At 35.2% G+C, this 12,925-nt stretch overlaps 1 protein-coding gene across 28 annotated transcripts in view; it reads right to left on the bottom strand.

Annotated features, from left to right (window-relative positions):
• DCAF6 (DDB1 and CUL4 associated factor 6) overlaps window positions 1-12,925 on the bottom strand; it is a 146,842-nt gene that overhangs the window by 10,427 nt on the left and 123,490 nt on the right. For 26 of the 28 annotated variants that reach the window (XM_070267643.1, XM_023640504.2, XM_070267636.1 and 23 more), the window contains one exon: window positions 629-767. The exons of the other annotated variants lie outside the window; for them this stretch is intronic. In XM_070267643.1, the coding sequence (XP_070123744.1) occupies window positions 629-767 (139 nt within the window). The remainder of the gene's footprint in view (window positions 1-628; window positions 768-12,925) is intronic. 28 annotated transcript variants of the gene reach the window in all.

Here is a 12,925-nt window from a genome sequence, read left to right as displayed (position 1 = left end):
TCAATGAATATATGAGAACAACACTTTCTAGATGTGAATGGTTCAGAGTAACAGTTATACTAATCATCTTGCAAGACTCTCAGTAAATAATTAATACTGCATTGGGTGTACAGACTTGTGGATTGTAAAGACCTGAAAAGATCTTAGAGATCATCTCCTCTGTTCTTATTTCATAGATGAGGAAATTAAGGTCTAGAGAGACAAAGTGGACTAAAACAAACCACCTGTCAATCTTAAAAGGGTTATAATTAACCCGTTTCGCAATGAACCTGGATTTCATATATCTAAATCCTGCTCTCCAAAACCCACAAAGGGTGCTGATATGAGCTAAAAAAACTAGGAAGGTAGACAGCCAGTGTGAGACAGCAAAAAAGAAGCAATGGTTACTTGTACAAGCAGAAATTTTTTAAATTCTACAATATTTCCTCAGTAGGGTAGAGTTTTCTTGTACAAAGTAATGGTCTTTCACAACATATTACAGGACTAAAATGAAGATAGAGACATACTGTGAAGGTACATAATGTTATTTTGGAATCACACTGACACTATATGAAGATAATTATTACAGAAAAAACATTCATTTTCTGAGACTACAAGTTCTCCAAAGAATGCCATGAGCATTTGGTACCATTGTCCTGGAGTTGCGATGGCCCTTATAAACCATCTTTACTAGTGGCCTTCTAATATTCAAAGTATCCAATTCTTCCATTTCTTTCCTTTCCTTTCTCCGCCTGAAGAACTCCTGAATGCGGGCAACAGCAGAGCGTCTATGAATTACGTATTAAAAGAGAAAACAAAAATAAATAAAGAACATTCACAGGCCACTACAGAATGAGAATAAGTAACATTAAAATACAGTAAGTCTAGAAAATATTTAAACGAATCATTATCTCAATAAGGCATCCCCAACCAAAAGCATAAAAAGGCAGACACAACAGTGAGACTACATCAGACTAGTTGAGTTACTAAAACAAAATGTTTTAGTTAAGAGATCACTTAGAAATTTGGAACTCGTTGAGAGAGTAAAGGAAATAGCATGCGGCACACTGGTTTTTAAAGGGCTATCTTATAAAAACATAATACAGACAAAATTCATGTGCAATTTACTACGAATAAAACAAATCCTAGTCAATGTTATTTCTCCTTCTCTCTATATTAGGAAATGTAAAGGCATAAAGAGAACCCAAAAGAAACTAAGGGTAACAAATGACAGCAGTGGATAAACTTATGTTTTGAGATTTTGTTTAAAGATCTTCCCAGCAAAGAACAGACTAGTCAAGAAAAAGAGAATAAATATTAACATACATGCAATAAATAAGGTCTTCAAATAGAATCTATTCTATATGGGCTCCACAGTGGAGTACAGATAGTCAAGAAAAAGAGAATAAATATTAACATACATGCAGTACAACAAGGTCTTCAAATAGAATCTTGTCTACATGGGCTCCACAGTGGAGCAGAGACTTGCAACTAATGAGGCAGATTTTACTTTTCTAAGAACTGAGTCGGTAACAGAGCTGGAGACTCAAGAACAGGTTCTTTTTAAGACTGATTTAATTATTAGAAGAAACTCCTACTAACACATGATATTACTTAAGTTTGTTAGTTTGCATTTGTTATTTAAAACATTATATTTTGACATATAATAGACGAAAGAGGGGCTGGCCCCGTGGCCGAGTGGTTAAGTTCACGCGCTCCGCTGCAGGCGGCCCAGTGTTTCGTTGGTTTGAATCCTGGGTGCGGACATAGCACTGCTCATCAAACCACGCTGAGGCAGCGTCCCACATGCCACAACTAGAGGGACCCACAACGAAGAATATACAACTATGTACTGGAGGGCTTTGGAGAGAAAAAGGAAAAGTGAAAAAAAAAAAAAGAAAAATAGACGAAAAAATCCAAAACATATAAAAAGTCTACAAATTGAAAGAAAAATGAACATTATAACAGAAAAATAGGCAAAGGACATGACTAGGGAAATCACAGAAGAAATGAACGTTAATAAATATACAGAAAAGATGCTCAATTTCACTAATAAGAAAGATAAAGCAACAAACTGATCTCTTTATATGTCTATCAGATGAAAAAGATTTTTATGTTGGGAGCTGGTCCCATGGCCTGGTGGTTAAGTTTGGCATGCTAGGCTTTGGTGGCCTGGCTTCAGTTCCTAGGTGCAGACCTGCACCACTCACTGGCAGCCATGCTGTGGCAGCGGGCCACATACAAAATAGAGGAAGACTGGCACAGACGTTAGCTCAGGCAGAATCTTCCTCAAGCAAAAAGAAGACTGGCAACAGATGTTAGCTCAGGGCGAAGAGGCATGACTGGTAGGAGCCTGAAAGCGGTTTTACAGATAAAAAGCATACTCTTTCACTGTGAACTTTTCATTGAAGTAGAACACGGGTATAGGAAGGTATGAGATCCTAAGTGTGTAACTCAATGAATTTTCACAAATGAAACACACCCATGTAATGAGCATCAGTATTGTGAAACAGCATTAACCAGAATTCCAGAAGTCTCCTAGGATTCCATTCCTGTCATTACTCTCCCCTTAGAGGAAACCACTGACTTCTAACATCATGGATTAATTTTGCCTGTTTGTGAACATTAACTAAATGGAATAATATGATATATATTTTTTGTGTCTAGCTTCTTCAGCTCAACATTATGTTTTTAAGATTCATCCATGTTGTTTTATTTAGCTGTAGTCCATCCTCTTTAGAGTACTACTTTGTATAAATATAATCTAGTATTTATAGAAGAGCCATTCAACTGTTGGCAGATAGTGGCTTGTTTACAGTTTTTCATTACTGAAATAGTGCTGCTATCAACATCCATTCATGTCTCTGACAAACATATGCACATATTTCTGTGAGGTATAACCCTAGAAGTGGAGTTGCTGGACCACAGTATGTGCATATGTTCAGCTTTGGTAGATACGCCCAAACAATTTCCAAAGTGGTTGCACTAATTTACACTCCTGATATCAATATATTAGAGTTCAAGTACAACACATTCTTAAGGAGAAATTAAATAATACCTATTAAAATTTAAAACATTTTAACTTTGACCCAGCAATTTTACTTTTAAAAAACGTATACTGTAGAAAACCAAATATGCAAATATACATATACGTGTGTGTGTGTGTATATATTCACTGCAGTAGTATAATTGAGAAAAACTGGAAATAATCTAAATGTTCACATAGAAAGGATAGGTTAAATAAGTTATGGTCTATCCATACATTGGAATACTTATGCCAGCATTAAAAAGGATAAAGAAGATCCATAAGCAACTACATGAAAAAATGTCAGCATTATACTGCTGAATAAAAAACAAAGGTTACAGAATAATTGATAGGTGGAAAATTGTATATATGTATAGAAAGAGTCTAGAAAACCAGACACCAAATTGTTTTTTCCCCTCAAATTGTTAATCATAACACTTAACAAAACCTATATAACAATTATGTACTTCCACTTTTATAATAAAAAGGTATTTTATTTTTCATAAAATAAAATGGTATACTATAAAATATGTAGGCTTATTTAAAAAGTGTTTTAAAAACTTTATTCTATGCTATGTATAGCTAAAAAAAAGAGTCTACACATAAATTTTTAAGTCTCATATAGTTAGAAACTTCCAGACAGAAAGCTGACATGTTAAGTTTACTCTGAACAGTCTCTTTCTGGTTGGGAGATGAGAATGGGAAGAGCTGAGAGTTCAAATGCTCTCAAAAGAAACATAATTAATATAGTTGGACCTTTATTTTTTTTAAAGTGGAAGAAAAGAGAAAAGAACACATTGAATCATTAAAAATATGTGATTTAACTAAAAAAATTAAAAATAAAAATAGCATATGATCCAGCTATTTCGCTACTGGGTATTTTTCCAACGAACATGAAACTGGGACTAGCCTGGTGGTGAAGTGGTTAAGTTCGTGCACTCCACTTCAGTGGCCCGAGGTTCGTGGGTTCAGATCCTGTGTGTGGACCTACACACTGCTCATCAAGCTGTGCTGTGGCAGTGTCCCACATACAAAATAGAGGAAGATTGGCATGGATGTTAGCTCAGGGCCAATCTTCCTCAAGCAAAAAGAGGAAGACTGGCAAGCTTAGGGCCAATCTTCTTCACTACACACACATACACACACACACACAAGAACATGAAATCAATATTTCAAAAACATGTGCAACCTCTATGTTCATCACAGCATTATTCACAATACCCAAGCAACCCTAGTGTCCATCAACAGACAAACAGATAAAGAGGATGTGGTACACACACACAAAGGAATACTACTCAGCCATAAAAAAAAAAGACAAAATCCGGTCATTTGCAACAACATGGATGGATCTTGAAGGTATTATGCTAAGTGAAATAAATCAGACAGATAGAGAAAGACAAATACCACATGATTTCATTCATATGTGGAAGATAAACAAACAAAAAACACATAGATAAGGAAAACAGACAGAATGGCAGTTACCAGAGGGGAAGTGGGTGGGAGAGGGTCAAAGGGGTAAAGGAGCATATGTGTGGCGACAGATAAAAACTAGACTACCGGTGGTGAACACAATGCAGTCTACACAGAAACTGAAATACATAATGTACACCCGAAATTTATACAATTTTATAAGCCCATATGACTTTAATAAAATAATTTTTAAAATATGTGATTAAAAGAAACCAATAAAGAAAAAACTCTTTTGCTAAGAAAGTAGAGTATCAAGTAGAAGAGGAAATAGAAATAACCTTGTTGATAAGCCAAAGGCCTTAGGAACTATAAATGGAAAAAGAACTTAAATGACAAATTAAAAATTTAGATGGAAGCTCCAATCATTCAAAACATGATGTGTGGGCAAATTAAAGCTGAATAAGTAATGAGGTGACAGTAATTAAGAATTAGGATGGTAATAAATCATAAATGTTCATTTCATTTAAAATGTGCTCTAGAATATGGTCTAATTTACTGCTTAATGTTTATTTGGCTTAATCATCCTAATAAAGAATAATTTTAAACTCTTAGATCTCAAGTTATGCAGTTTGTATTGAACAGTTTAGATCAAAGATTGGGGCACCTACCACTATCCCACTGTAGGAAAATTATCTCATAAAGAGAAAAAGCTTCAAGTGCACAAATTTCAAAATAGAAGATGAAGAGGCCAGCCGTGTGGCATAGTGCTTAAGTTCGTGTGCTCTGCTTCGGCGGCTGGGGGTTTGCAGGTTCCGATCCCACGTGCAGACCTAGCACTGCTCGTCAAGCCATGCTGTGTTGATGTCCCACAGACAACAGAGGAAGACTGCTACAGATGTGAGCTCAGGGCCAATCTTCCTCACACATACACAAAAAAACTAGAAGATAAAAAGTGACAGCAGATGCTACACCTATATATACAATTAGGTAACGTCCAACTCAGCTAACAGTTCTAAAGAAATGAAGAAATTTAGAATGAATACATTGAAACAACGTTCCTAGATGATATCTTATTAGAAACACTGGAAGAATACAGGTCACTGAAAATGATAAATTTGTACTTTATTACTTTGCAAATCAAAAGAAAATTAAAATGATACATACATATAAAAATTTATTAAAAGTCTATTTGCAAAGTTTTTTTCCGAGAATGTTATTAATTCTTTTAAGACAGATCATGCTAATTTGGCAGACAATTTAAAATTCACAGAAGGCATTATAAAGTTAAAAAAGCATGGAAAATTTCAGAAGTAAACAATAAAATAACAGTAATAAAGAGAATAAATTCCAACTCAATGGAGGAAAAAAAATAATATAAAGGAAAAAACAAAACCAAAAAAAAAGAAAAAGGACAAAAAAATTAATCCTAAAAGACAAGAAAGTAAAAAACAAAATCTAGGTAAAACAGGATAATTTGAATAAAAAGTTGGAAACAAGTCCAAATACAGCCATAATGATTATAAATTTAAGTAGATTAAATTCTCCAATGGAGAAAAACAGAGATTGTCCAAGACATATCTAAAGCATTGAGGACAAGGAAAGGTTTCAAGCAAAAGGATACTGTGCAAATGCTAATCAGATGAAAGGTGGCACAGCTACATTAATATCAGACAAAACAGACTTAGATAAAAAGCCACATTAAGGATAGAGAGCATTTCTACATAAGTTCAATTCATGAGGAAGAAACAATTTAACATATATGCACCCAATAAAAGTGGCTTCAAAATGCATTAAAAAAGAAATTGATAGAACTACAAGGAGCATTAGATAAATCCAACATTATAGTGGAGATTTCAATACACCTCTCTATTACATAAGTCAAGCTGGCAAAAAAATAAAAAATATAGATGATTTGAACATAATTAACAGTTTTGATCTAATGGTCACATAGAAAATTCTACATTAAAAATTACAGTCATGTTCTTTTGAAGCATACATGAAACAGTTACAAATTTATGAAGGCCACAAAGCCAATCTGTACAAAATCTTTTTCAAAGAACGTGTCTAAGACCAACCATGTTCTCTGACCACAAGTGAGGCGTTAATGAAAAAAGGCTGAATGAGTACAATTTAAGAAGTTAAAAACAGAACCACAAAATAATCTCAAAGAAAACAGAAGAAAGGAAATAATAAAGGGAGAAAAAAGTAGAAACAGAAAACAAGAAGGTTAACATATATGAGAGGATCAACAAAGCCAAAAGTTGTTTCTTTGAAAAGAGTAACAATATAGGGTTTTGCCATGATGATGAAGAAAAAATTAAGGGGATTCAAGTAAATAATATTATGAATAAAAAAGGTGGCTATAACTAAAGACATAGCAGAGATTAAAAAGACAAAAAATATGATAAAATCTGAAAATTTAGTTGAGTTGACAAATTAAAATAAATCTCCTAAAACTGACTAAAGAAAGAGAGAGATCTAATAGTTCATCATAGGACTATATTAAAGAATTGAAATAATACTTCAAAACCATCCCCAAAAGAAAACGCCAGGTCCAGATGGTTTTATAGGTGGGCTCTACCAAACCTTCAAAGAAAAGATCATCTCAATCTTATACAAACTCTGCCAGAGACAAGAAAAAGAGGAAATATTTTTCTACTCATTCTCTGAGGCTACTTTAATTTTTTACCAAAAACAGGATCATGAGAACATAAGAAAAGAAATTTGTTCAGAATATAGATGCAAAAATCCTTCACAAAATGTAAGTGTGGACAGATTTTGGGGACCCACCCCGGTCTAACAGGCGCATCTGGCAGCGAGCTGCATGGGCTCTAAGTCAGTACAATAAGATCCATGCTGTGCTATGGAGCAGCTGTGCAGGCCATCTTCAGCTGTGTCAAAATGACCTTGCAACCCCTCCTTTCATGACTGCAAATGCCAGCTGGACAGATCCACAACAGAAAAAGATAAAGGGTACCCGCTCTCGCATTTCCCAGCTGCACTTCTTAGGGACTGAGGGAATAATTAACAACCCTGGTCCTTGCCTCGCTCCACACATAGATAACATTAGCATCTCTGAACTTGTTTGATGTATAACCAAGAAATTCTCGTTTATGTTACCTTCAATTTATCATCTAGAGAAATGCCAAGATGTACTCTATCCCTTTTTTTGACATATAGAAAATCTAGCTGTAAGCTTTCTTCTTTTGCTCTGCCCCACACGTGCACTGCTTGTGAACGGGAGACGAACTGCACGTAGCCTCCCCGTGCTCCGAGCAGCTCCAGCAGAGCACGCTGTGGAACTGTCTGCCCGGGGTTCAAACTCCTCACGCTGACTGTTAAATCAACTCCTTCCCTAAGATCACCTAGCCTCTTTATTTCAGTCGGCACAAGCAAACCAAATCCAACAATGTATCAAAAAGATAGTAATACATCAGGATCAAGTTAGGTTGATCGCAGGAAGAGAAAGAATGTTTAATCCGGTTCCACATGTAAGGAGCTTGGAAGTCGCCACTCTGAACTAACAAGTAAAAAGCTGAACAGACTGAAAAACCAGTAACTCTTCTTGGATCCACAAGAGAGAGGAGGACAGAGGGCAAACCACTGTCCTCAGAACTGGACAGACAGATGGGCACACAGGGAAGCACTGCTGATCACAGCAGAGATTGGGGACAGGAAACCTGAACTGGGTGACAAACTGCTGCAGGCTCAGTGCCGACGACCCTGAGAGTTATAACCCTCTAGGGGGAGCCAGTCATAAGGGGCGCCACAATATTCTGAGATTCACCTCCAGGAGCCAGACCAGACTGCCACAGTAAATATCAGAGAAAAAAAGCCCCTTGGGCTTTGGCAGGGAGAAAGGAAGAGGAACTATTTTGAAATATGTCAGAGCCCTCTGTTCTTAACAAGGCCTGCCCTCAGGGGAAACCAGTTAACCAGAGCCTAACCTGCTGGGGTGTTGTCAGAGCCTGACTGACCTGCAAAAGGGAAATATCCAACTCCAGCACAGCTACTCTGGCCATCCTGTCCCACCTAAGTGGGGAGAAAAGGCAAAACTGAGAAGCACTTGTGAAGTTCACAGTCCAGCAGCACAGGCTCACTAAAAGGCTAGGACTAATCCCAGGACTGTAGAGCACTTCCCCTCCCCCCAGCCCTCCCCCCACACCTCACCACCACATCACTAAAGGCCTATTTACAGCAGTTCCTTTTACCTGGATACACGGCTATGAAGAAACAATTACAAGGCATACCAAAAGGCAAAAACCACAATCTGAGGAGACGGAGCAAGCCTCAGAACCAGATATGGCAGGGATATTGGAATTATCAGACCAGGAACTTAAAACAATTATGATTAATATGCTAAGGGCTATAATGGTAAAGTAACAGCATGCAAGAATAGATGGGGAATGTAAGCACAGAGATGGAAGTCCTAAGAAAGAACCAAAAAGTTATACTAGATATAAAAAAACCACTGTTAACAAAAATGAACAAAGCCTTTGATGGGTTCATTGGTAGACTGGACTTGGCTGAGAAAAGAATCTTTGAACTGGAGAATGTATCAATATATCAAGAGAGTCCTTGAAAACCAAAGAGCAAAGAAAACAAAGACACATACACACACCACAGGAACAGAATATGCAAGGACTGTGGGTTAGCTACAAAAGATATAACCTAGGAATACCAGAAGAGAGAGAGAGAAGACTAGAAGAAATAGTTGAAACAATAACGACTGAGAATTTCTCCAAATTGATATCAGACGCCAAACCACACATACAGGAAGCTCAGAGAACATCAAGTAGGATAAATGCCAGAAAAAAACTACACCTTGGCATATCATTTTCAAAACACAGAAAATCAAAGATAAAGAAAAAATCCTGAAAGAAGCCCAAGGGGGGAAAAATATCTTACCTCTACATAAACAAATATAAGAATCAAATCCAACTTCTCAGAAACCGTAAAACGAGAAGAGAATGGAGTGAAATATTTTAAGTGTTGGAAGAAAAAAATCACCAACCTAGAATTCTGTACCCTATGAAATTATCCTTCTAAAGTGAATGAGAAATAAAGGCTTTCTCAGACAAACAAAAATTGAGGGAATTTGTTGCAAGTAGACCTGCCTTGTAAGAAATGTTAAAAGAAGTTTTTTAGAAAGAAGGAAAATAATATAGGTCAGAAACATGTATCAAAGAAGGAAAAGTATCAAAGAAGGAATAAGTGAACATACAATAACTTTTATTTTTCGTATTTATCTTAACTGATCTAGCAGATAAGTTTGTTCAAAATAATAATAGCAACAATGTACTCCATTATACAGGCTTATACATATATCTTATATATATATATGCTTATGTATGCTTATATATTACAGTGAAATGAATGACAGCAATGCTACAAGGGATGGAAAGAAGGAATTAGGATTTTGTTATTAAAGGTACTCACACTGCCTGTGAAGTGGTATAGCCTTATTGGAAGAGTGGACCTTGATTAGCTGTAAGAGTATATAGCAAACTCTTGGGCAAACACTAAAAAAATAAAAAAAGAAGTATAACATATGCTAACAAAGAGAAAATGGAATCATAAAATGCTGAATTAAAAGCACAAAAGGCAGAAAATGAGTGAAAGACAAAACAAGGAACAAAGAACAAGAGCAACAAATAGAAAACAGCAACAAATATGGTAGACATTAATCCAACTATATCAATAATCACTTTCAATATCAATAGTCTAAACACACCAATTAAAAGAGAGATTGTCAGAATGGATCAAAAAATATGACCACGTCTACAAGAAACCCACTTTAAATATAAAGACACATATAGATTAAAAGTAAATGGATGGAGGAAAATATACCATGCTAACACTGATCAAAGGAAAGCAGGAGTAACTAGAATGACGCATCACTTAATGACGGGGAACGTTCTTAGAAATCAGACGATTCTGTCACGCGAACATCATACACTGTACTTACACAAACCTAGATGGTATAGCCTATACACCTACGCTATATAGTACTAATCTTATGGGACCACTGTCATAAATGTGGCCCATCACTGACCCAAACGGCATTATGCGGGGCAAGACTATCAACCAACGGAGGCATTCTTTTCCAAACAGGAGCAAGATGTGATTCCTACTATTATTACTAACTACTACAATAAGAAAACAATGAGAATGGAAAGGAAGAAAGAAAACTCCTATTTGTAATGACATGACTGTCTACATAAAAAACTCAAAGGAATTTACATGCCAATTAATAGAAATAATGGAAGAACATTTAGGTGGATATAAGATCAATGTACAAGTCAACTGCATTTCTAAATACCAGCAACAAACAATTAAGATATATAAAATTTAAAAGGAATGCATTTACAACAGAACAAAAATGAAGGTGTCTATAAATAAGTTAAAGAAAGATGTGCAAAACCTGTTTGTAGAAAATTATGAAATGTTACTGAAAGAAATTTTAAAAAGACCTAAATAAATGTAGAGATAACAATATTGTAAGGATAATCAATCCTCCTCCAAATTTATTTATATGTTTATTACAACTATACTCATGTTCTGATGACTCAGTTGTGGAACTTAAAAAGTTGATTATAAAAAGGGTGAAGAATAGCCAAGATCCTTCTAAAGAAGGAAAAAGAGAAGGGACTTGCTTTAGGAGATATTAAAATGTATTATAAAGCTAGAGTAATTATAAGAGTATGGTACCAAGGGAGAGACAGACAAATTGTCCAATGGAACAAAACAGAGTCCAGAAATAGACCTGTGTTTATAAGGAACTTTGTAATATGACACAGGAGAGAAAAGAGGTCTATCTAAATGGGCTGGGGGAGGGTACACATATATATCAGAAACAAAAAAATCAAGTCTAGATGGATTAATAACTTAAATGTTGAAAGAGAACTTTGAAAGGAAATTTTTAATTTTTTAAATTCCAGGGCAGGTAGAGATTTCTTAAAAGAAAGTACAAAAGACTGATGAAATTCAACAAGATTAAAATTAAGAAGCGTTGCTCAAAAGACAGCTTAAAAAAAAATAAAAACCAAACCAGGAAAAATATTTGCACACTTATAAATGATAGATTAGTATCAAAATATATTAAGAACTCCTATAAATCAACATAGAAAAGAAAAACAACCCAGGAGAAAACCAGATATGGCTAAAAAACATATGTGAGATGAATAATCTCATTTTGCAAATACAGAAATGAAAATCAAGACCATGTATACTAATTAATAAGCAAAATAAAAAATGCAGCAATATCAGGTATTAGAGAAGATTCGGATCAATGGGATTCCTAGTGGCTGTACTAATTTACACTCCCACTTTGGAAAACAATTTGAGAACTGTTGTAAAATTAAACAATCCATTATGTATGTACCCAAGAAAAACTCAAGGAGGCTAAAAGCAACACTGCTAATAATAGCAAAAACTGGAAACAACCTAAATACTCATTAGCAGGAAAAAGCATAAATTATGGTATAGTCATACAAGGGATTTTAATATAGCAGTAAAACTGAGCAACAGCTATACATAACAACATGGATGAATCTTAACAACATATGTCAACTGAAAAAAAAAGCAAGCAAGTCCCAGTTCCATATCTAGTATGATATCCTTTCTTGTAAAGTTTAAAAGTGGGTAATACAAATTAAATGTTTTATGATATGTTTATATGATCATTATGTTTACATGATAACTTTTTGCTTTTTAAAGCAAGGTATGATAAACATAACATTCAGGAGAGTGGTTACCACTGGTATGGTGGGCAAGGGGAAAGAATAGGGAGGATATTGGTAGATTTAAGTTACTAGTAGTCTAGGTTCTTGGGTTGGGTGGTGGGTTCATGGGTACTTATGATATTATTAAATGAATAAAGAAAAGGAGACAAACATGAATCAACAATGATACTGTGTCACAAACCAAGAAGTATAAAAACATGATTCTTCCCCTCCTCAGATTAGCTTAGGAGCCCCTAATACTCCCACTGCCTATGCAAAGCGCTATCATTGCAATTACTGTGTTGTAATTATTTATGTGTGTCTGTGTATCCCACTAAATTGAGAGCTCATGGAGGCTGTGTTTTCATCATCCTTATATCACCAGCATCCACCACAGTGTCACGGGTTTATTGAATGAATAAAATAATAAATACAAAATTGATTCATCCAGGAATTTCAAAGTAACAACAAAAACATCTCAAGGTTTCAGCTATTATTATTCTATCTGGGAGACAGCAGTTAACAGATGGTAAAAAAAAAAAAAAAAAAAAAGGCAGAAAGAATATGAAGGACGTACAATTGACCTAAGAATATAAAACCTGGATTCCTGACTTTACATTCTCAGCCTTTCCTATTCCCTGAGTGTCTTTATATTTTATTTTTAAATTGCATAGTCTATAAAATTGTGTTTCTAAATGGTCAGCAAAATTTCTTCAGATGACTCCAAGTTTAAATGAGGAAGTTATATCAGTCAGAAATAGTCTATCAGTTCTACTTTTAAGAAATA

Source organism: Equus caballus, chromosome 5 (assembly GCF_041296265.1).
Source record: "Equus caballus isolate H_3958 breed thoroughbred chromosome 5, TB-T2T, whole genome shotgun sequence".
Taxonomy (NCBI): domain Eukaryota; kingdom Metazoa; phylum Chordata; class Mammalia; order Perissodactyla; family Equidae; genus Equus; species Equus caballus.
This window is presented reverse-complemented; position numbering and strand designations above follow the sequence as displayed.